This window comes from Pholcus phalangioides, unplaced genomic scaffold (assembly GCF_987345545.1).
Source record: "Pholcus phalangioides strain wild (caught in Gottingen) unplaced genomic scaffold, Ppha-v1.0 ptg000017l_1, whole genome shotgun sequence".
In the NCBI taxonomy this organism is placed as follows: Eukaryota; Metazoa; Arthropoda; class Arachnida; order Araneae; family Pholcidae; genus Pholcus; species Pholcus phalangioides.
In genome coordinates, this window is record NW_028301610.1 from 15,558,159 (window position 1) to 15,583,410 (window position 25,252).

Consider the following 25,252-nt stretch of genomic DNA (forward strand, 5'->3'; position numbering starts at 1 on the left):
GGTACACATACTGGACCGATATGATAAACGATGCAGCCTGCAACTCGAAACGAATTGGTTAAAAACCCTGTCGTACATACTGGACCGATATGATATGCGATACAACCTGCAACTCGACACAGATTGGTTAAAAACCTGTACTTCAGGTATTTTTTTAACGAACACGGATTCGTTAAAAAACCGAATTTCAGGTATTTTTAACCAACCCGTGTCGAGTTGCAGGCTGCAACGCGCGTATAGTATCGTTCCAGTGTACACTCTGCCGTACACATTGGACCGATACCATAACGGCCGTATTCACCGACATGGTTTAAACCAGTTTCTCCAACCTTTTTTGTCCCATCTCGCCCCCTTCTTCGGAAATTTTTTTCTCCCATCGCCCCCCCAACGCAGTTTTAACCCATAGAATCCTATGTTATACCCGTAGCTTCTACCGCTCCCCTGGAACATTCCATCGCCCCCAGGGGGCGTTGGTAATCACTGGTTTAAACTGTAGTCACAATTTTTGGATAAGAAATCAACATAGATTGGTTAAAAACCTGAATTTAACCAATCCGTGTCGATCTCTTAACAAAAAATTGTGACTAATTTATACCATGTCGGTGAATACGGCCCTAAGCGATACAACCTGCAACTTGACACGAATTAATAAAACCTGAATTTCAGGTTATTTAACGAACACGGATTGGATATAAACCCCTGAATTTAGGTTTTTTAACCAATCCGTGTCGAATTGCAAGTTGTACCGCTATCGCATCGGTCCAGTCTGTAGCGGGCGTAACACGCTCGTTCATCATGTGAAACAATTTTGAAATAAGGGGAAATAATATCGATTAAGTCAGAATAAATTCTGAGAAGCATAATATATATATATATAGATAGATAGATAGATAGATAGAGAGAGAGATATGCTTGAAAAGGAAAACATCTGGATAATTTCTGATGTGAATAAACTGAACTGATAGCTGATTGACGAGTAGTATAGCATAGAAAAAACAAAAATCCCATTACAGCTTAGAAAATCACATGGCATAGTGGTGTGCTGTATGAGGAGGCTGATAATCATGGTGAGTTTAGAATATTAGTAAAATTAAATGCAGTGAAACCTTGATACAACGATAAACCGCGGTTCAAGAAAAACTACCGTCGTAGAAAGATTATCGTTATATCGAGAGGTAGCATCATCATCAGGCACCACCAAATTTATACTGATGTTGGCATCTCTTCTCACTTGACTATTAAAATGCATTTATTATGAGTATTTATTAGCAATTAAAAATTAATTAGATGAATAAAATGCAATTAGTTGGGTGTTTTATATCCTGTAGAGTAGTTTCCTCCCTAACACTTTTGTGTACTACACAGAACGTAGTTTCACGACAACTTCATTAACCCTATATGGCTTATTCCCTAAAAACGTATTGGAATTATAAATGGGTTCTATTAGCATATTGTTAACTGAAACAATACATCAGCACATCAATTTATTTAATTAGAATGGATTATTTTAATTAGTTAAATTGGTTTATTACGGTTAAAATATACCGTTTGCATTGAATTTCAATGTTATTAATAAACAGATAAAATCTTGCTAAGCAAAGTTCAACAATTTTTAACTTGAATTTTATTTTGAACCCACTAATTCTTTGTGCAATTTTATAAATCTATGAACACGTAAAAATTCAGCAGTTCTCAAAACCAACAAGGAATCAACTCTTTTAGATAGAAAAGTATTGTATTATTTACACACACACGCGTATTTTTCACTGAAATGACAATAAAATATGTACTTTCCAAATTACCAAAAAATTGACAAAAGATTATAATGGGCTTTTTGACTGTATGTATTTGCCATGCACAGTCGAATCCCGTTATAATGAGCTCTAAGAGACCGAAGAAATCACTTCGTTATAACGAAATTTCCAATTTTTAACATGCCCAAAAAAAAAAAAAAAAAATCGTTGTAGCAGAATTTGATTCTAGGGGAAAAAATACTTATTTACGTTCTAGATAATAAAAAGAGAACGAAGTTGAATTTTAAAAGTAACAAAGCAACTCAAATCAATTAAGCATTGGAGTTTTTTTGTATAAGTTTGACTTAATTAACATTTTAGAGGCAAATAATCCGTAATTATTATTATTTTTTGCACGAGTATTGTGGAAGCAAAGGAAACAACAATTCCTCTAAAATATACACATGCTCAAACAAATGGTCTGGAAGGTTCTGATAAATACCGTTTTAGAGTTCCAAACTAGCTAAGGCTTCGGATGCTGTAGGAAGCATATTCTAGTGCATCGGTTCTCAACCTTTTTTGACTCGCGGAGCCCTTTCTGGTATATAATTTCTATGATGAAGCCCTGTAGGCCTATTTTTTATTTATCACTTTCGCCATTTCACCAACTTTCCATTCATTCACATTTTTCATATCAACTGGATTTGCTTCCCCGCAAATCGGTTTTGCTACCACACCATATCGGTCTATGAAGCGATTCAGCCAGCCGACACTTGCTTGAAAGTTTTCGCATCCGAAAGCACGTGAGAATTCCAAAGCGTTTTCTCGTATGAGTGGATTGGTTATTGGCACATTTTTCGGGAACGGATGTCTTGAAACAAGGTAAAGACAGCTGCATCTATATCTTGGAAATTCGAAAATCTTATCTTCTACCTATGGGATCCTATAATTGCTGTTTGAATTTGCAATTCCAATTTCCTATTTTTACAAAAAAAAAACGTTGAAAGAATAGATGGAGATTGACTCTGTTGCTTTTTTCGGACACTTGTTTTCGAGTTCGACCGGAATCGCGCAATACATCGTTACTATGTAAATTAATTTGAAGGATTGGAAAATATTTCGTTACAACCAGATTTTCACTATAACGGTATTCGTTATAACGGGATCCGACTGTATATTCAAATATACAGGCCATCCATAATTAAAAGAACCTATTTTAAAGTAGCCTACACGCGAAACCAGTGATCAGAAAATTGTGAAATTTTGGAGGGGACTTCATGAAGTGATGGGAATTTGTTTCGGGGGGAAAAAATTAGTTGCACATGTCGCCACCAGAGGGCGTTGTATTAAGAAATGACACATTTAGGCAAACGTTTACAATTTTAACAATTGTTAAACACTTTTACGATTGTTGCTGCAACAAAACATGCTCCACATGATGGCCATCATTTTTAGATACCATGTGAAATAGCAAGATGACATGTTCCACAACTGACCGAAGTGTGTGTGCGGGGAAGTGTTCAGCACGCGGCGTGCAATGCTGCCTTTAAGGTCAGGCAATGTTCCTGGATTGCCACGACTTACCAAACGTTTCAAATGCTCCCAAAGCCAAAAATCGCATTTATTAAGGTCCGGGGATCGGGGAGGGAATAGATTAGGGAAGTGCTGGGTTAATGACACGTTCTTCCGTAAAATGTGTTTTAAGAACATTCTTAACACACACTGTAATGTGTGGAGAAGCTCCGTCTTGCATAAAGATTGTGTCTGCGAGCCAGTGACGTGCTTGCAGAGCCGGAACAATTTCGTTCTGTAGCAGCAATGCATATTACTTCCCGGTGATCGAACATGTCACTGGACCTGTAGAACGTAACTCCTCGTAGAAGTTGGAACCGAGAATAAATGATGCAGTAAATCCACACCATCCCGTCACTTTTGGTGAATGCAACGGAACCTGTAAGAGAGCGTGCGGATGACTTTCTGGTTCCCAAATTCGGCAGTTGTGAGCATTGACTGCACCATCCAAGTGAAAATGCGCTTCGTCCATCCAGAGGATATTCCAAGGCTATTCTGAATCGACCTCAACCAGCACTTCCTCGAGATCTATCTCTAGTTGTTATTCGAATTATTTCTTGCTTAAATTCTGGAATTACTTTTTCCATAAATTCTGGAATTACTTTTTCCATAAATTCTGGAATTACTTTTTCCATAAATTCTGGAATTACTTTTTCCATAAATTCTGGAATTACTTTTTCCATAAATTCTTTAATTACTTTTTCCATAAATTCTGGAATTACTTTTTCCATAAATTCTGGAATTACTTTTTCCATAAATTCTGGAATTACTTTTTCCATAAATTCTGGAATTACTTTTTCCATAAATTCTGGAATTACTTTTTCCATAAATTCTGGAATTACTTTTTCCATAAATTCTGGAATTACTTTTTCCATAAATTCTGAATTTTCATTTATATATGAAATTCTGGAATTATCATTATCTTTCATCAATTCTGGAATCCCGAATTGTCATCAGTTCTGGAGACCTGAATTCCTATCAATTCTGGAGACCTGAATTCCTATCAATTCTGGAGACCTGAATTCCTATCAATTCTGGAAATCTGAATTTTCATAAACTCTGGAAATCTGAATTTTCATAAACTCTGGAAATCTGAATTTTCATAAACTCTGGAAATCTGAATTTTCATAAACTCTGGAAATCTGAATTTTCATCAAATCTTTAATGCATCTTCTGGAATTATTTTTCAATGCATCTTCTGGAATTATTTTTCAATGCATCTTCTGGAATTATTTTTCAATGCAATTCTGGAATTATTTTTCAATGCAATTCTGGAATTATTTTTCAATGCAATTCTGGAATTATTTTTCAATGCAATTCTGGAATTATTTTTCAATGCAATTCTGGAATTATTTTTCAATGCAATTCTGGAATTATTTTTCAATGCAATTCTGGAATTATTATAGTTGATAAACTCTGAATTTCTACGGATTCTGTAAGTTTGTGAATTTTCATTAATTTTTTTCATCATTTTGAGTTTTGCTGTATGGGTGCTGAAAATAATCTGTCAATAATTTTTCTTATTTTCAATTCATCGATTCTGAATTTTCACTAGTTCCTAATTCCAATTGATTTCGGAATTACTTCTTTCATCAATTTAGAATTCTTCTTCACTTCGAAATTTTCATATAAATTTATAAGGATATTTTTCAGTATTTTTTTCTGTATATTTTGTAATGATGGACGCTGATTCTCCTCTCTTAGAGAATATATGAAATCGGGGCTAAGGGCCCCGAAATTATTAACACCCCCCCTCTGCCCCCGTTATTATTTTTGCACCGGGCTCCGCGTCTGAAAAGGGTGACCCTGATATTTTACCTTTCTACCAAATTTCACTTCAGAAGTCCAATCGTTAGATTTTGAGTGAAATGTAATAGACAATAGATGGCAGCATCTTCTGGTAAAAATTTCCCAGAAATATGGAACCCTACTACGATATCAATGTCATTTTACCTGACCACATTTCTTTGAGAAAAATACGGTACCATTGGATTGCAAACATGGGAAAATACGAGACATCGCTAATTATCACCAAAAATGATGTCGAAAAGGGTCATTCAAATATTAAGTCAGCATCTAAAGAAGAGGGGGGTTCCAGGGCCGTAGCGTACCTTCTCGGTGACCTGGGGCAGACATTTTTCTTATGAGGGAGCCCCTTAAAAAAGGAAAAACTTATGTAAAATAAGTGTAAATTTTTTTGTGAGGCCCCATTTGGCTCGTGGCCCAGGGGGGCAGTGCCCCGGATGCCCAGCCTAGTTACGGCCCAGGGGGTTTCGTATTTGCTGACTTTTCCTAACAAGGGGGAGAGGGGTTTGAGTGATGCTTATGTAGGCTGACCATATTCTCTCGGGGAAAAATATGGGAAATCGTTTTTCGAAATACGGGACATTTCCAGTTATCGCCAAAAATGATGCCAAAAGTAAGCAAAGTTGCTAACTCGTGCTAAAATCACAGAAAAGTTGCCAACTGAGGGAAATGAAGCGCCACTTGTAGTGAATATAAAAAAAATATATTCATATATGTGACGAATATGTGAAATAAATATGCTTACTTATCGTAATGTAATTTCCGAATTGGGAAGATGATACTTGAAGACACGTCAATTTAGAAAAGTTGCCAACAGCAGCAAAAGTTTGTTAACACGTGACAGGCCCGTCATTTAGGGGGGGGGGGAGGTCGTTGCCACTCCCTGGCTTTTGAAAATACACTAGAAATGGTATTATATACATATATATATAGGCTGATCATATTTCCTCGAAAGAAATACGGGACATTCGGATTCAAAATACGGGACATCGCCAAGAACAACGCCAAAAGTGAACAATGTTGCCAAATATTGTTGAAATTACAGAAAAATCGCAATGGCGGGAAACGAAGCATTACTGCTAATTGCTGTGGATTCCACAAAATAAAAGGTTCACCAAACCAAATATGGGAGAATAATGTTGTTATTTGTAGTTGTAATTATCATAATATAATTTATGAGTTCAAAAATTTCTTCAATCTTCGACTTCAATAAAGAATAAAACTCCAAGGCGTCATGTAAAAAACGGGAGAAACCGGGACACTTTTGTCAAAAAGTCGGGACGGCTAGAAAAAGGAAAAAAACCGGGACTGTCCCGGAAAATACGGGACGTATGGTCACCCTATATATATATATACATACAATGAGTACATGTTCTTTGCCCCCCCCCCCCCCCCGGAGAAAATTTGAAATGACGGCCCCCTGAGACACGTGATGATAATTTTCACTGTCGATTTAAAACGACGATTCCTCTACAAAGACATTTTTTTCCTCCGTTCGGTATCGTTATGTATTATCGAGGTTTCACTGTATGTTATGCAGGACTTGAAATACCAGATCATCCGATCAATTCCTTAATGTGTATTATCCGGGATCTTTCTTTATAGCAAGTACTGTACAAGTTCTTCCATCACATTTATTTTTACTCCCTCTCACTGTCTCGTTCTACTGAATCTCTGAAGAAAATATCCCCAAAGCCGAAACTTCCACATCCTTTATAGGGGCCGTTTAAGTATTACGTCAGCAATTTTTCACCCCCCTTTCAGTAAAAGTCAGCAAAACTCTGACCCCCTTACCCACCTTGTCAGCAAAATTTAGTCATCTCTGCCCTCCTACCTCCCATCACATATTGGTCAGATCAGAGGCTGTAGGCGGGGAGGGGGGGACATAGGGGACTCCTGCCCCCCTTAAACGATTAAAAAATCTTTTTTTTTTTAAAATCAAAATTACGAAAGAAAATACCTTTACATGTTATTCTAATCAATTTCTGTTAATTTCAGTGCTATTCGAAGGCTAAGAACTCGAAATTTCCTTTTACGAAATTCATTGTGACCCACCCTCTAATCCATATAATGATAAATCCTTGGCCCGTGGACAGAATGTGGCCCCGGGGGTTATCTGATCTGGCGTACCCCCTCAAACCTAATTTTGTAAAAATGAACTAAGCGGCACATTAACAGATCGCTTAGGTGACCCATGACAAAATTCCAGATCATTCGGGCGGCCCGAAGGTCATATTTTCAGATCACTCAAGTAGGCCCGTGACACATTCACAGATCACTTAAATGACCCACGACACAGTTCCAAAACACTTGAGTGATCCGTGGCATATTTAGAGAACCCTTGAGTGACAGTTGGTACAGTTTTAGAGCACTTAAGCGACCTCCAGTGCGGCTCTACATCACTCAAGTTAGCCCCGGCACACTCCCAGATTACTTAAGTGATCCGCGGCATAATTGCGGATCACTTCAATGATGCGTGGCACAGTTCGAGAGTACTTAAGCGGCCCCCAAACACATTTCTAGATCACTTGAAGGATCTACGAAGCATTTAGAGATCACTGCAGTGGCTCTCTAGGAGACTTATCAATAGGGAGATTGTTAGTTCAGGTGCCCACAAACCACAGCTCAGGATGCAATTAAGAATATTTCATATTTTCATAAAGGGCCACTTTAGTGATCTCGAAATGTTCGCGGATTTTTCAAGTGATCTGGAAATGTGTCCCGGCCACACAAGTGTTCTAGAAATATATAGCGGGCCACTTAAGTGGTATGGAACTGTTCACGCGTCACTCAAGTGATCCGTAACTATGCCACTGATCACTCGAGTAATTTGTGGAATGTGCCGCGGGTAACTTGAGTGATGCAGAACTGCACCGTGGAAGAGGCGCTTGGGTGCTCTAAAACTGTACCACATGTCATAACATGTCACTCAAGGGATCTCTAAATGTGACATGAACCGATTAAGTGATCTGGAACTGTGTCGCGGGTCGCTCAAGTGATCTGTGAATGTACGACGGGCAACTTAAGTGGTCTGGAATTGTGCTACGGGTTACTGAAGGGATCTGTAAATGAGGCGCTTAGTTCATTTTTACAACATTAGTTTTGAAGTGGCGGGCCGTATCACATAACCCCGAGGGCCACACTTGGGTTTAGCTTATAAGGCTGAGAAGGTGGGTCGCAATGAATTTTTTTAAAGAGAAATTTCGCGTTCTTTACCTTCAAATAGCATTGAAATTAGTGTCATGGGGGTCATGAGAGATTCTCCAAAATAAAAGGCCGCTATGGTGGTCGAGTGGTCATAATGACGGTAGTGGTGGTCGGCTGAAGTTGGTTTTCTGTGGTTCCCAACTTCAAGGCGCGAATGCGAGCCGATCTCTCCGTTAAAAAGTCTCGCCACGGAGAGCAACAGACCTACAAACATCACAAATGTATTTCAATCATAACACATCACTCACTTCACTTCTGAAATATAGATGGCAACACTGAAAAATCAAACATAACACTACAATGCACTCAGACTGTTAGGTACACACACAGTTACACCTCCGGCACAACTCGCTAGGTAGTAAATCGCCCATAAATGGTGATAGACCTGAGTTGTGCTCGGTTTGAAAAAAAAAAAAAAACATTGAAATTAACACAAATAGAGTATAATAACATACAAAGATATTTCCTTCAAAAATTTGGGTGGGGGGGGGGCATCGGGGGGCCTCGTGCCCCTCTTCCGTACGTCTCTGACCGAAAAAGTGACCAAAAGAGTGACTTAAAGACGTAGGTTTATTTGCAGGAGTGGGGGGAGGCCAACACGCTTGAATTTGAATCTCACCCAATCTAGAGCTACCAGAAATGCCTTTATAGCACCTTAGCCCTACCTAAGGTGTATAAAAACGGGCTCATCATTCTTTTTCATTGGGACGATTCGACGAACCAAATTGTGTCTGCCTCCACTAGATTTGCAGCTGAGATGGTGACTGCCGCGATTTTATTCGCAGCTGAAGATGTCTGCCACGGTTTCATTCACATCTGATGCAGTGCCGTCTTAACGCATGGGCCCGGAGAAGAGGGACCTCACAAAAATGAGATCCGGTTGAAATTTTCTAGAATTTACCAGGTAGGGCCTCAGAAAAACCACTTGGCCCGGGGGGGGGGGTCCCATGATGCTCTTAAGACGGCTCTGAGTGATGATGTCATCCTTCACTCAATTCGAAGCTGAATATGTCCGAATCAGCTCCATTCGGAGCTGGAGGTATCCGCCTCGGCTTCATTTACAGCTGATGGTGCCTGCTTCCACCTGATTCCCAGTTGAAGGTGTCTGCTTCCGCTTTATTCGCAGTTGAAGATGCCTCCATACGTAGCTGAAAATATCTGGCTAGGCTTGATTCGCAGTTGAAGATGTCTGCTTTGGCTCATGCGTGGATCCAGCGGAGGAGGATCCCTCCCAAGAGCCAAATGTGAGGGGAAAAATACTGTCACGAAAAATACGGGATGACTTAACGAACCTAAACAATAAATCGCCCCTCCCAACACATCACCTTAGTTCCGCCCCTGCCATAAGGTTACTAGAAAAAAGGCGGACTCATCGTCTTCCACCATTGAACAAAAGACTGATTTGCCGTTCAAAGTGACGTCTAATCGTTAAAACACACACGCACACACACATTATCGAGAGCAGCGATTCGCTATAGTCGCACGATACAAACTAATTGTTTTCTCTTTTTAGGATTGTTTTCTGGTAATCCTGCTTTTAGCCGTTTCTGCTCTACCATACTCGAAGGCTGATCCCGAAGTCACAACGAAATCGGGGAGGCTACGAGGAACAACAGTGAATTTCCAATCCCGTAAATTAGATGCATATCTTTCAATTCCCTACGCAAAACCACCTTTAGGTGAGTTGCGATTCAAGAGACCAGAAGCGGTGGTACCGTGGACTGGTATTAGAAATGCAACTAAAATGTCTCCGTCTTGCCTTCAGTACACACCATCATCTTTTCCATGGTACTTCGATGAACCTAAGAATCAAAGTGAAGATTGTTTGTATTTGAATATTTGGGTGCCTTCATCGGTGCCAAAGAAAAGGGCCGTCATGTTTTGGATACATGGTGGAGGATATACTCTTGGTTCCAGTAGAGATCCTTTATACGATGGAAGATCGTTAGCAGTTACGGGAGACGTTATTGTGGTAACAATCAATTACAGGCTTGGTGCTCTTGGTTTCTTATCTTCTGGAACTAGCGAAGCTCCAGGCAACGCAGGTAAGATAACTCAAAAATTCAAGTAATTTAATCTACATTCGTGTTTATTTATACACAGGGTGGTCATAAAATAACTTTGCCGGTAAACCAGCCCCTAGCGGCGTAAAAGTCAACGAATGCGGATGAAATTTGAGGTATAGATGTTTCAAAGTATTCGCCGAGAATGAGAAGATGAACAAAACCCTTGCTGTCGCGGTGATTCACAGAAACAAAATTCAGAAAAATTGAAATTGAACACCATTGTCAAGTGATCGGCGTGGTGAAAAACCATAAATGGCGTTGGAATGGTACCTGTAGCATCATAAACGTCGGCGCAGGACGCAAACAAAGAAAGAAGATTTCGCCAAAGAGTTGATGCGCTAAACCCTTTGTAATGGATTTCCTTTGTAATGGATAGCGGTTTGAACTTTTCGAAATTTTGATGCTGTGACAGTAACCGCGGCACTATGGTTTACGCTCCATTGAATACATATATGTTATATATATTTTTATATTTCATTTCCATTCATTGATTTTTGCAAACATTATATAGAGGCTCATATATTATATTTTTATAACGCCAGAGGCAGAGTTATTTTATGACCACCCTGTAAGTTTTCTCTCAAGTCTTTTGAATTTTAACATGATAATTTTACTTTTCCTTAGGTCTATATGATATTTTGATGGCTCTGAAATGGGTAAATGAGAATATTGAAGCATTCAATGGAGATAAGAATCAAATTACGATATTTGGTGAAAGCGCTGGAGCAATGTCAGTCGGTTACCTAACTGTGTCCAGACTGGCAGATGGACTATACAAACGAGTGATTTTGCAAAGTGGTTCATCTATGTTAATGCCTGACAACGCACAGGCAAACTTTGAACTTGGTCAACAAGTGGCGAAAACTCTAAAGTGTGCGGATGACCAGAAAACTCTACGTAACAGCCCAGATAAGGTAGTGGATTGCTTACGTCGTGAGTATAAATTTATTTGTCTTTATACGTGCACGCAACTGCTTCTGTCTATTGCAGTGGTTCTCAAAAGGGGTGTCGCCAACTTTCGTCAGGGGAAGCTGGCAATATTGATGCGTACCAGTTCAGTCTTTGAAGCGGTCCTTTTTATATTATTATGGGGAACCGCGGACATATCGCACAAGTATTTCTAAAGTGACGCAATTCAAAAACCTGTATTTTTGACATAGGTGCCTTAAATATGATTATCAAAAGTTTGGTGTGCATACAAAATTGTTTGTAATTTTACCTCTTTATGATCATGGGCGTAATATTGCGTCCAAACATCAACGGAATAAATTCAAGCAAGTTCTTTGTTTTTTCTTTCCTCTCTCTTCACCATCATAAAGCTTTATACCAACCCTATTATCACGATTGTCTATTATCTAAGGAAGTTACTTTTTCTTTCCCCCCGTTCTTTATAATGCATGTTTCTACGATATACATGTAAGGGTGAAAGAGAACACGTAGGGTGAAGGTGAAAAGAGGACTCTAAAAAATTTCTCTTATCTATATTATCTGTTATACTTTTTCCCCTTTTATTTACCCCTCCTTTTTCCAACGGGCAATTAGGTTAGGACAAGGTTACCTTATTTATCGCCGATTTGTAAAATAGAGATAATCCAAATTTTTTGAAAAAACCTTGTACTTTTTGGCCATCTTCACAATAGAGCAAGCTATGCCTGTAGTACTCGACTTCTTACGATGTAAATAAATCAGTTGGCTCTATTTTCAGAATAAAAGAAATACAGTATTTGATGTTAATGCACTTCGTAAATTTATCACATATTTGCTTTAAATATTTGGTTTTTTTCATTTTTGTTTCTAGACAGATCTGCTACTAGTATCGTAAGAACAACTGGAACCCTTCGTCCTCTTTCATCAGTGAGTTTCATGCCAGTCTTCGGCGATGCAATTATGGGGAACAATCCTATTACATCCATGAATCAACTGAAATTCAGTAACGTGGACGTTTTGATCGGATGCGTCGCAGACGAAGGCTCTTTGTTCATATCCACAGGCAATCCTGAAGTTTTCGGATTTTGGGGAGAGAAGATTGCTTTCGTCAACAAGACTGCTGCAAAGAACTACTTGAGGAATTTCGGAAGCAGAGTATCAGCAGATGATAGAATATTCAGCTATTATTTTGGTGACTTGAGGGAGGATAGTTGGGGAGAACTACAAAAGAGATTGTATCGCGCTGCAGGAGATGTGTTGGTGACTTGTCCAACTGTATATGCTGCAGAGAATTACGCAAAGAAAAACAACGTTTATTTCTATTCCTTTGAGCAAAGACCAAGTATAACACCCTGGGCTCCAAATCAGGGAGTGGCTCATTTTGAAGAGCTCCAATATATATTTGGAAAGCCAACGATCTTCCAAAACAAGTACTCTACAAGTGAAATGTTTTTCAGTAGGAGGATGATGCAAATGTGGGCAGATTTTGCGAAGACAGGGTAAGAAATTTATTTGTTATGTAAAAAAATCAAATTGTCCTGTAAAATTTTCGACCGTGAATACGTGTTTTAACACATCGCAAGCGGGGGAAATGAGATCTTAGTCTAACCCTGTTTGACTATAGTCCGTTTCAGGTTAACTTTGCAGTGCAGAGAAAGATAGAGAGTGTATTCCTTCGCCACAAAATATATTTACAATATATCGGAGGCTTACGATGATCATTTATGCAGAATATTTCAATTTTTTGAATAATTGAAAAAATACTGAAAAATATCGTTCTGAACCGATTTTTATTCGTTTAAAATTTTTAAATTAGAAAAAATATATGATACTATTATACGTGAAAAAAGATTTTTCTCAGTAAGATTGGCGAGAATCAGCCATACCTTACTGCGACCGCGCATCGATACATTGGTTGAAAGGCTTTCGTTGTCATAACAACATGTGATGCGGTTCCCTCGTAGCTTCCCCTTTATGCCAGGTTTTCCTAGGAGCAGGTTTCTACAGAGCACGCAGCGTGAAAACGCTGATTGGTCAAAAAAACCAATCAGCGTTTTCACGCTGCACACGGCGCAAAAAGTTCTACTCCTAGGAAAACCCGGCTTTACTGCAAAGTTAACTTCAACTATAGAATTGAAAACACGTTCTTCAACTTCCTTCAGCTGCAGAAATTTGCTGCAAATTTTTAATGCGGAGGAAAAGAAAAAAATGATGTGAATATCTTTTCTTTTCGTAAATTTCCCTTGTCTAATTCAAGTTGGTGAAAAAAATATAAAACGGGAGAAAACAAAAAAATGAAATAAGAGTGGTGTACAGAATAATCTATCTTTTAGGGTTGCAATATCACGCCAATGTTGCGCCTAGAAGAAAGGATGAAAAACTTTTACCGTTGTAGCTGAAAATCACACCAGCATATTATAAGAAGTGTTAAATCATCTTTCAGACCAAATCGTGTGGTTTTTCTACGAATAGATATCATTAAGGCAAATTCAACGGTACCTTTTCAATGCTTATACAGCATCTGGTTTGAGTACCGGGCAATGAAAAAATGACCTAACGAACCGTAGCAAAATTCTTTAAGCGACTGTGTCTCGAGAAATATCTGTGACTCCCAAAGCCCGAAGTGTAACCAATTCGCGACAGGGCCAGCCACTTCACGAATTGATCAAGAGTTTTGGCCAAAGTCTGAACCGCAGGAATGATTCGGACTTTGGCCGGCCATTTCATGAAGGGGCCGGAAAACCCTGGCCAATGCTTGATGCGCTGATGTAAGACGGGCCGGTAGGAGCTAAATAAACTATTTAATCACCAACGTGTGATGCATGTCTATATATAGCAACTGCATTGGGACGAGAGAAAAAAAGTGAAATTTGAGAGAAAAAACTATAAAAATAATTATATATAAGAGAGCATATATAGTTTTTTCTGCCAAATTTCGGGGAATAAAATGATTACCGCATCACGGCTGCAGTTTGATGGGTTGCTATAAATAACGTGCACATAATTATCACGAAAAAATACGTTAACTTGGCGATGATCCCGAATCATGTCTTTTGTTATCGGCATTTGGCCAATGATCACCGGCCACTTCGTGAACTGGCCGGTCAATGTCCTAATTTCGGATATTGCATTTATATATGAATTCGAAGTATGTATAAGATGGAGTTACTACTACATTCAAAAAGTTCTGAAACTTATTTTATTAAGGAAGAATGAATACAGATAGAACTTGTTCATTTGGTGTTGCTTCGAAGTAGCTACCCTGAGCAATTACGCATTTTTTCCATTGTTCATACAAAGATGTAAATGCAGATTGCAATCTTTTTTCTTTCTTTTTTTTTTTGTCACAAACGCCAGTTCCTCGTTCGCTGCTCTTCTTTGGAACCTGAGAGTCAAATTCCGAAGATAAAGGAAAAAGTCAAATGGGGTGAGACTAGGGGGGAATAAGCTGGTTGCATAAGTGTCAGAATCTTATGTTTTGACAGGTAATCTGACACATGGAGGGTCCCGTGAGTCCTTAAACGTTTGCATGATTCAGTGAGACTAGTGACCAGATCTTTGGAAGACCAAGTCGTGGGTACTCCGATGACACTGTGCCGACTCAAAAGTTCCTCTTGGTGTCAGAGTATAGTAGTAGTCAGAGTAGTCAGAGTATATCTGTGACAAAATCACATTCTAACACTTCTACAACAAGCTTATTCTCCTTGTCTCACCCTGTATGACTTTTTACTTTACCTTCGGATAAAGAATTTGCTTAAGGAGTAACGATTCTCAGTTTCCGAAGAAGTGCAGCGAGCAGCGACGAAAGCATTGGAGGATGTGACAAAAATACCTAGCAATCCGCATTTACATATTTTTATGAACAATGAAAAAAATGCATAATTACACAGGGTAGTTATTTCGAAGGAAACAGGTTGTATCTGTATCCATTTTCCGTAATAAAATAATTCTCGCAACTTTTTGAACGTAGTAGTAAATCCCGTTGCGACAAATCCCACACAATACTCTATTTGATATGAAGTCCTCTCCAGTTTAACTTTGCAGACCAGACAAACTGCATTGCGGTATAAAGAGGTTTAAGAAAAACGATTCACATTAAAAATTGTTGCCGTGTCGATGACATACTCTCTATCTATAGTTTTTTTTGGATCTACCAAATACAATAATTTCATCTGACTATTACTCCTTTTTACTGACAATGTCGTTTTAGAGGTACCATTGACTGTTCAGATGTATCACAAGTTTTAAAAAACTAGACAAAAGCACTTATTAAAATTGTTGTTATTTTTAGGATACCGGAAGCAAACTGGCCTCGTTATTCCAGAAATCAACCGACCGTCAGAGTTTTGAAAGCCTCTAATTTCAAGCAGGATACACGATCACCTTATGTTAAGAACTGTGATTTTTTGAGATCGTACTTTGACCGGGCAAGCCTGTGAGAAGACTATTTTATGTAATAAATTAGAAATAAAAACATTGTTACCGAACTATTTCTTGTACAAATTATTTTTCTAGAAATCAATTTCGATTAGATATACTATTTGAAGTGAATTTTTTTTTATAGAAGCCCGCCCACAAACTATGCATTAGAAAGACTTCATCATCGTTTTTCCCTATCATACCATTCATGTTACTTGTCATTCCTAAACGTCGCAGAAAGAAAATTTAAATTACCGGACATTTGAGAGAGTGTAAAATTCGCAGTTCAACAACTTTTTAAACCATAGAAAATTTATGTAGGTAAGAGTAGCGAGCGTGGCAGTGGCCTTCACTCAGTTCTGGGACTTTTAATGTTTGTGCATGTCTGCTGAAACTAATGATCACTATTTGCATAACTTGCATTTTCACGTTCCCCCTCCACACCAACCATCGAGTGATGTTTATTTACCTTACTTATTTTTTCTCGGGTTTTCATTTAATATGTGTGTGTTTTTTCAAAACCAGTGTGTTGTGTTGATTTTTTCGAGGAGCACGTGGAAGGAGTCTGTTGCGAAGATAGTTTATACTCCTTTTAATTCATATTTTCTAGACAGTGTCTGGAAACCGCATAATTGACACACCGGCGTCTGTTTCTACTGCTCAGTAATCGGGCATGTGAGTGTATTTGCTTAGCCACTAGGAATATGCTTTAAACCCGGGATCAACAACGATAATGACCAACGCATATAGATGTTTAACGTTTCGCTTTCTTTTAAAAAGCCTTGCAACAGAAATTTACATGCCGATTATGTGATGTGTTAATCAGGGTCTGGTAATTATCATTATTTTCCTGAAATTCTCCTTCATAGTGAAAATTCAGGTTAAACGAAAATTTTTCAATAGCAAACCTTGACTCTCCTCTCTTCAGGAGACTGTTTAAAATTTGAAGGATTTTTGAAATAGACAAAATGGTTTAAGCTCTTAATGTCTTAACAGCATCATTGCGCCATGGGCCAAGTAATGTAGTGGAACAAAATTGATTCTTATTCCTATGCAAGGTCATCAGAGGTCCCTAGGTCATAAAAAGGCTCTCGTACCGTCCCCGGGTGAGCCCGTGTGTAAAGATGGCTCTATTGGTAGCCAAGTGCGGACCACAGGGGTGACGTATTGTAAAGATTCATAAAACCGTCCTGCATTTGCATCAATTTTTCCCATATTATCCTGCTCTTGGAAGGATGATCGCCCCTCCCCCTCTGGACCCACTCCTGTGAACTGGAAATTATAGATTTTTTTCATCTAACTCTCGCAACCTACCATATCATAAATGAAGTTTCCAACCCCATAAACTATCGTAGGTCTCCCTAATTTAATCCAAAGAATGACGATTAATGCTACGATTATACCACTGCACTTTTATTCATTTGCCAAGATCTTTTCCAGTCGGAAAACCACTTTGAAGTATAATTTCTTAATAACTATCAATTATATAGTCTTTAAAAACTGCATTTCTCTAGCGATAACAACTTTTACAATATGTTTGTTGACCCATTCGCATCACGGTTCTAAATCAGCTATTTACTTCATAAATCCGATGCGCTCAAAAACCAACACGTCCTTCAATAGATCTATAGGTGGTGTTGGCTCAACTCAATCCTGACCACACCACCTATAGAAGGAAGTGTTGCTCTTGATCATATAAAAATTCATCGATAAAGCCGAGGCCCCACTCTTGTCCAGCCTGGTCAAATTACAAAGTCATTACAAAGTTTGTCACGTGCGAATAACGTGACCACTCCCCGACTGATAATGATCGTCAAATGTTGGAAGCTAGAAGGTATTGGAGGGCTGGTCGAAGAGAACGAACAAGTCCTTCAAGTCTCCAGTCCAAGTCAAAGAACCGCCTTCCTTCCCGATTTTCCAATTCCTTTGGTCACACATTGGTCGAGAAACGCAACAGTTACAACACGCGTTGACGCATTAGTATTTTTCTGGAGTGTTCTGGAAGCAAATATTCGGCAAGGAACATTGAAACAAGCTGGGCCAGCGTGTAGCCAGACTATGCCGCTGCTGCTTCTTTGTATCAGGGGAAGGAAAACATTAAAAGCAAATATTTACGAATAGCTATTCCACCAAGCTGGACATAAGTGTAGCCCTAGCCTAACAAAACTGGTTTTTACGTACCAGTAACAATATCGATTTTGGCGGAATTTGGCGATGAACAGGGCAAAACTAGAGTATGTGAACTTATTTGAATTTGTATAAACCAGTCAAGTATAACCTCAAAGTATTTTTCTTTACCTGCACATTTGGCTCAAAGCGACCATCGGTGCATCAGCGAAGGTATTCCGCTTTTGGTTATAAGGAACAGTCACCCATTGGCGTAATATTCCGCACTTGGTTTTAAGGGACAATAAAAATATGCGAAACTTCCCGTTTATGATGCAAATGGGTAAAGCATTTCGTTCATCATTTTGATCTATGTTGCTAATGTATGGGTTCCTGGGAAATGTGCGGTGCTTTCCCGGACTCATTTTAGGTACGGGATCTCAGGGAAACTGGCTTTTATTGGGAGAGAAATACTGCTAATAGTTAGACAGTGACATTTCCGGTGCAAATTTCTTAGAAATTGCCAATTCAACTTCCTCACGTGGAAGTAGGGTCCCAAGAAAGGTCTCACTTTATAGATGAGGAAGGGTTGAGTTAAGCATATAGCGTTGCTCATCCCAAACGATGAATGTTTCTTTTATACTATGACAAAGCGGTCTGTTATAGTGTTGTAATTGGAACGTTATGAGGGTAAATGTACTGGTGACTACAACGCATGTTTCACAAATAGTGATTTTATATATCAATACGCTTATTTCATTTGAAAAAGTTCGGCTTTTTATATGTTATATGGGGAACAAAATTAATTATATTAATGACAGTACAGAATCACTGTAAGCATAAAACTTTCTCTAGATCACTAAGAAAGGCAAGGTGATATATAATCTTTATTTCTATCTCTTTACGGTTACTTCAGCAAAATAACGAGAAGTTTGGGCTAATCTGCATTAAACGATCTACTTCATTCATTATCAGACATCATAATGCAAATGAAGCTTTATCCATTACTTTTTACTTTGAATGGCATGCACTTGGTTCGCTCTTATTAGCTGCCTAAATATCTGCTATTTGCTCAGATGCACCTTTTTTTTTTCATCTTGAAACTTTCGTGCAGCTTTTTCGAAGTTGATGGAGAAAAACTTTCGGCCCTATATATATATATATATATATCAGTCAACTTCATTTCAATAAAACCAGGGATAAGCGTTCTCGCTCTCAACACTTGTCTTCCCGCAGTAATAGGAAGAGAAGTATTTCCATGGTATTCTTGAAAGAATCCGCTCGGTAACAGAGATAAGTGAAAATGGTAAGTCAAACACACATTTTATATATCATTTCATACATAGTACATTCTGTTAATATGAGATAGCATTTTTATTTTTCGATTATTTCAGTTTGGAACATGGTAAAAAACTGAAACCTGTATTTCTATAAAATTTGGTTACTTGTCTTTGCATTGACAAGTGTGGAATTGGCCATTTTCGTGGGGTTATATGAAATAGGGGCTCAAAATGAAGGTATCGAATTGATCAAAAACAAGATTTAATGAATCTATGCAAAGCCGTAGCGAGAGGGGGGTACCAAGGGGTCAGCCCCCCCCCCCGAAAAGTTGGAAAATGACTGGTATACAGGGAGAATAACATGCTTATATTTATTTTTCTATCACTTTGGTCCCCCTCCGAAGTAAATTTCTGGTGACGAACCTGAGTCTATGACAATGAAAAATAAAAATTTCATAGGTTTTTTCTATAGTTGATGATGGTGGTGGTGTCAGACTCTGTTTACAAGAGTCACAAATGCAATTTTCTTTCTTTTCTCCAAAACAGTTAAGGTTGGACAACAGAGAATAGAGCATACATCATTTCTACACCTTTTCTCTTCTATCTTACTAAACTTTCCATCTTCGAAGAGATAACCTAGATTAATTAAGATGATACTTATGATATTCCACATTACCCGACACATCATCTTTGAAAATTACCGACTGATCTGAACAAAAGAACAGCAAGGTGGAAAATGTGAGCACCACAGAATAAAATACAGGACTTGTGATGTACATTTGTGCTTAGTTTCAACATATTTGGTGCACTTCCAATACTTAGTAAACATTTTTGAAAACTTGCCTAAAGGCCCGTTTACACGACGCAAGCGCTTTAGTTGGTAACTTAATTTTTAGTTGCCAAGTACGATACAATGTATGCAGACGATAAGGGCCGTTTACACGGCTTTAGTTGACAAGTGCACAAGTGCAGAAGTGATTTAGTTGGTAAGTCAGATAAGAACGGTTCTATTTTTTCCGGTTAAGTAGACGTATGCGCATGCGCCAGTGGGCGTGGCCTGTCGCGCTGGAGGGGTCATTTTGCTCTCTCACGGAGGGGTTTATTTTGATCTCAAGCGTGAACCTGTTCATACTCCGTCGTCTCCTGAAGTTTCGCTAGAATTCCGCGGAAATATTGGATGGTGAGGTGGCCAGAGGACACAACCTTCAAGTTTGTTGAAAAATATCTTCGCCATGAATGTTTGTTGAACTATAGAAATGAAAATTACCTTAACAAACAAGCTAAAAATTATTCGATGTTGGAAAAAGCTATAGAATATTCTGTCGACGTGATGTCAGGAGTGGAAAAAAATTGAAGATTCAAAAATATTTATCGGGTGGGGAGGATTTATATATTAAAAACTGGAGGGGGGTTTCGGATATTTCTCTCGTCCAGAACGAATTTGCTGCCATCTGTTGTAAAAATACATGATCAAATATTTAACATTAAGATGTCATCTTTATAGATTAAATTAAAAAATAATAATGATTTCGAAAATTTGGAAATAATTTTTGTTTAATGAATTTTTATTATTTAATTTTTAACCCTTAGAATTTCCTACGAATGCCAAGAATCTTCTCCAGTATTTTCGGCTTTCATAATTCATATAATTTATCTCCTCTTCAACTTCGATTAAAATATCATATAATCGATATTTACAACTTGGGCGAGAAATTGAGAAATCTTATATTTCTTCTCGATGACTTACTAAGTTTATAATATGTTGTGTATTCTTTTTTCCCCTGCGGCGTCATCTCTCGCCCCCCTTACGTGGGTGCGGAGGCGAAAAAAGGGGACAAGCGAAATGTTTCCCTTGCGTGACCTACTTCTTGCTCAGTGTGTTGCTCTCGTGCAAGTGAGAAAAAAGTTTCCCCTTTTTTATTGAATAAATTTATTTAAGTGAATAAATTTATATTCTTTAAAAAAAATATCATATAATGTGGCTGTGATCACAGTATTCGTAAGTTCTACCTGATCAACTTCATCCATCGTTACGAAAGCTATGAGCTTTAAAAAAAGCACCTCTCTGAATGCCAGATAAATAAAAAATTATTACTATTATACTCCCGCGCGTTGTGCGTCTGTCTCTCTCCGTGGATTTGAGTAGACTGAAGCGCGCATGCGCTAACTGCTCTCGCCTCCGTAAAAATTATCCAATGAGCATCTACTTGCCACTTATACGTGTGGACACTTTCAAGAAGAATCGGTAAGTTAAAATTAAGTTGCCCACTAAAGCGCTTGCCTCGTGTAAACGGGCCTTAAGAGTAAATTTCAGGAAGTGTAAAAACAAATCTTCTATAGCAATCGTGATGATGGTGACAACCAAGTGACACTGACTTAATAGCACAACAAGGGGGCATTTTCTAGTTGTTTATCACTGCTCCACTTCGAGGAGCAGTGAAAAGAAGAACTAAACTTCTTTTTACTTAAACCACCTTTCTCTGTAAACCCCCTGAAGGCATAGAAAACCTGGTATTCCATATTACCCGAATGTACTATACTATAAAAACGTGAGCATTAATGGTGATAATTCTATAACTAATTAAGAATTGATATATTAAAAGAATCTGCATAGTTTTTGATTTGGACAGCGTCAGAGGTATGTTAAAAAATTTGTAAGTAGAGTATGTTGTAATCGAAATGCAGTTTTAAAAGATCTGTCTCTACTTTTATTTAGTAACAAAATATTTAATTTATATGTTCAAATTATGAATCATTTTAGCACAAAAATAGTTCATTTTTACTGCAGCTTCAAAGACTTACAAAATGGCTTCTTATCTTCTGCATTGCATCGATGGTGACTGCTGCACAGAACGATCCAGAAGTCACCACGATGTCAGGCAAACTGCGAGGCATCAGACAAGTTTTCGAAGGACAAAACGTGGACACTTATCTGGGGATACCATACGCTGAAAAACCTCTCGGTGACCTGAGGTTTAGAAAGCCATTACCAGTAACACCATGGAGCGAGACTAAAGTTGTTACTGAGCTACCTTCAGCTTGTCCGCAAAATTCTCCAACACCTTATCCCTGGAACTATAATCTGACAGAATATCAAGACGAAGATTGTTTGTACTTGAACATATGGGTACCGTCATCAGAGGACGAGAATCAGCTGGCTGTCATGTTTTTTATACACGGTGGAGGTTTCTATCTTGGTACTAGCAGGGATATACCTACATTTGATGGCAAAGTTTTAGCATCCCTTGGTAATGTTATCGTCGTAACCATCAACTACAGACTAGGTACACCTGGTTTCTTGTACACTGACACCGAAGAAGCTCCTGGAAACTCAGGTGAAAGTATTTTATAATTTGTTTAATGTTTTTAGATGTATCTTCAATCAGTATAATCGCAATGAAAAGCAACACTATTTCATGAAGGGATATGTAATATTTGTATCATCAAATAATTAAACTAAAGAATTTCTTTCTCATATACTATACAATCCATAGGAATGTACGACATGTTACTTGCTCTGGAATGGGTGAATGAGAACATCGCAGTATTCAATGGTAACAAAGACGAAATAACTATATTTGGTCAAAGCGCTGGAGCGATTGCTGTTTCACATCTGTGTGTATCAAACCTGACGGATGGTCTCTTTAAAAGAGCTATCTTAGAGAGTGGTTCATCTTTCAGTCTGTTCGATGGCAAGGATACGAATCTGGATATTGGGCAGAAAATGGCGATGTATGTTGGATGTGCAGATGAAGAAACCACTCTTAGCAACAGCCCTCAAACGGTTATCGATTGTCTTCGTTGTGAGTAGTTTTAATCCAAACAGCGTAATGCTGGAATTGATCTAATTTTCTATTTTGATAAAGCATCGCCACACTCGTGTCAAGGCTGGCCCAATACGTTCCAACGATGGTCATGGGTAAGTAGTGGGGGCCACTCCACCATTGGCAATGATCGCCAAATGTTGGAGGCTGAAAGGTATTGGAAAACTGGTCGAATACCTTTCAGCTTCCAACCTAAGTCGAAGGTACCGCCTTCCTTCCCGATATTCTAATATTTCTGGCCACACATTGGTCGGAGAACGCCAACAGTCACAACACAAAGATTGTTCTGGAAAAACCGGTTCTGTTCTTGGCAAATATTCGCCAAGGTATATTGGGCCAAGCTGGGCCAATGTGTAGCCAGTCTATGCCACTGCTTCTTCTTTGCATTAGGAGAAGGAAAATGCTGGAAGCAAATATTTGCGAATGACTATTGGGCCAGGCTTGACACGAGAGTGTGGCACTTGTTTGAATAAACGCGAAACTTTTTGACGAGATTCCATCTCATGTTCTCGAATAAGTAAGAAATTACCTCTGTGTGTAATACTATAGTGCATATCCATATTACATATTTATTATTACGATTCAATGTTTAATTCAACCACGCAATCAACGTTTTATTTCTTATAGACATATCTGCCGAAGACATGGCAGATGCGATCGCTGCCATTCTGCCCCATTCGACAGCTACATTTCTACCCGTTTTCGGAGACCCAATAGTTGGAATGAATCCTATTGAATCTTTAAGGAATGGCAGATTCAAAGACATCGACATTATGATTGGAGTGGTAAAAGATGAAGGAGCGTATATGATATCTACAGACAATTGTGAACTACTAGGATGTTACGGAGAAAAGCACGCAGTGTTCAATAAGTCATTCGCGAGTAATCTCATCCGAAATGGTATGGCACCCATGCCGGTGACAGACGAAATAGTTGATCACTATCTTGCTGGCCTCAAAGACGATGATTATGATCAGATCAAAAATCAGACATACGCTGCAGCTGGAGATTTCGTACTCATATGTCCAACTATATATTTCGCAGATGTATACGAAGAGAACGACAACAGAGTATTTTTCTATTCTTTTGAGCATAGGCCCAGCAATTCCCGGTGGGCACCTATCATGGGCGTTGTTCATTACGACGAGATTCCATTCGTTTTCGGGGTTCCAATTCAACAGCCAGAACAGTATTTGCAATCAGAAGTTACCTTAAGCAGAGAAATGATAAAAATATGGACCGATTTCGCTAAAACTGGGTATGTCACAATTTAAAAATTAATCATCATGATAATGCTATTAAATGCCTGATATATTTATTGATTTCTGGACAAATAATATAAGTCCGTTACAGCATTTTTATATTTTTCCACAATGGTACGAATTTGTGGAACAGAAATTTAAATCCTTTTTGAGTTTTCACCGATAATACAATAAGAAATTTTAAAACAATACTTTAAACTACATTATAGTTGTCGAAATATCGGAATATATTGAATTTCAGAAAATAAAAACGTCTATCACATATAGTGTGACCACAGGAAGATGGCCTCTTACCTTGTATGACCTTCAAAAAACGAAACAGTGGATTCATTCACCATAGGGAGAAATGGGGGAAAAAGAACTCCAGCGCAGCAACCCTGGAGGATGATCATTTTCTTTTTCTTCCCTTTCTCCCTTCTGAAGAATGAACCCTCTCTTTTCGTCATGAAGGTCATATAAGGTAAGAGACAATCTTTCCGTGGTCACACTGTACAGAGTGGTTGTAATTAAACTGATACTAGTCAGACCTATGTAGCGCCTGTTCCGATGAGCTTATTTCGTTAAAACTTGGTAGATACGTTATATAGACCACGGGGAAAAGAAAACTGCACTAAAAAGTGTGTTTTTTTCACCTGCAATAAAAACAAATTGTTCAATTTTTTACCACCAGAAGAGAAAGTGCGTTTTTTTTAATTGCAGTTTTCTTTCCCCCCTTGGTCCATGTAACGTATGTTGCAACGAAATACGTCCATCACAACTGGTGCTATATAGGTCTGAGTAGTGTCAGTTAAAGTACAACACAGTTCTGAGTAGTGTCATTAAACTGAAACTACTCAGACCTATGTAGCACCCGTTCTGGTGGACGTATTGCATTGCAACTTGGTAGATTCGTTATATGGACTAGGGGGGGGGGGGGAAGAAAACCGCAATATAAAAAACTTCATTTTTTCACCTAATGGTAAAAAATTGAACTACTTTCTTCTTGCAGTTTTCTTTTCCCCGTCGTGGCTCATATAACCCACATACCAAGTTTCAACGAAATACGTCCAC

General features: G+C 38.5%; 2 protein-coding genes across 2 annotated transcripts in view; both read left to right on the forward strand.

The window, feature by feature from the left end:
* The first annotated feature begins 963 nt into the window (after positions 1 to 963).
* LOC149072438 (acetylcholinesterase-1-like) lies at positions 964 to 15,801 on the forward strand. Its single transcript, XM_089247138.1, has 5 exons — positions 964 to 1,067; positions 9,832 to 10,363; positions 11,009 to 11,317; positions 12,183 to 12,810; positions 15,603 to 15,801. The coding sequence occupies exons 1-5, from the start codon at positions 1,047 to 1,049 to the stop codon at positions 15,748 to 15,750; spliced, it is 1,638 nt and encodes a 545-aa protein (XP_089103264.1). The 5' UTR covers positions 964 to 1,046; the 3' UTR covers positions 15,751 to 15,801.
* Positions 15,802 to 19,011: 3,210 nt separating this feature from the next.
* Positions 19,012 to 25,252, forward strand: part of LOC149072439 (uncharacterized) — a 28,913-nt gene continuing 22,672 nt past the window's right edge. The window contains exons 1-4 of the mRNA XM_089247190.1: positions 19,012 to 19,142; positions 21,878 to 22,451; positions 22,611 to 22,919; positions 23,568 to 24,198. Coding sequence (XP_089103316.1) covers positions 19,140 to 19,142; positions 21,878 to 22,451; positions 22,611 to 22,919; positions 23,568 to 24,198 — 1,517 coding nt within the window. The 5' untranslated portion in view covers positions 19,012 to 19,139. The remainder of the gene's footprint in view (positions 19,143 to 21,877; positions 22,452 to 22,610; positions 22,920 to 23,567; positions 24,199 to 25,252) is intronic.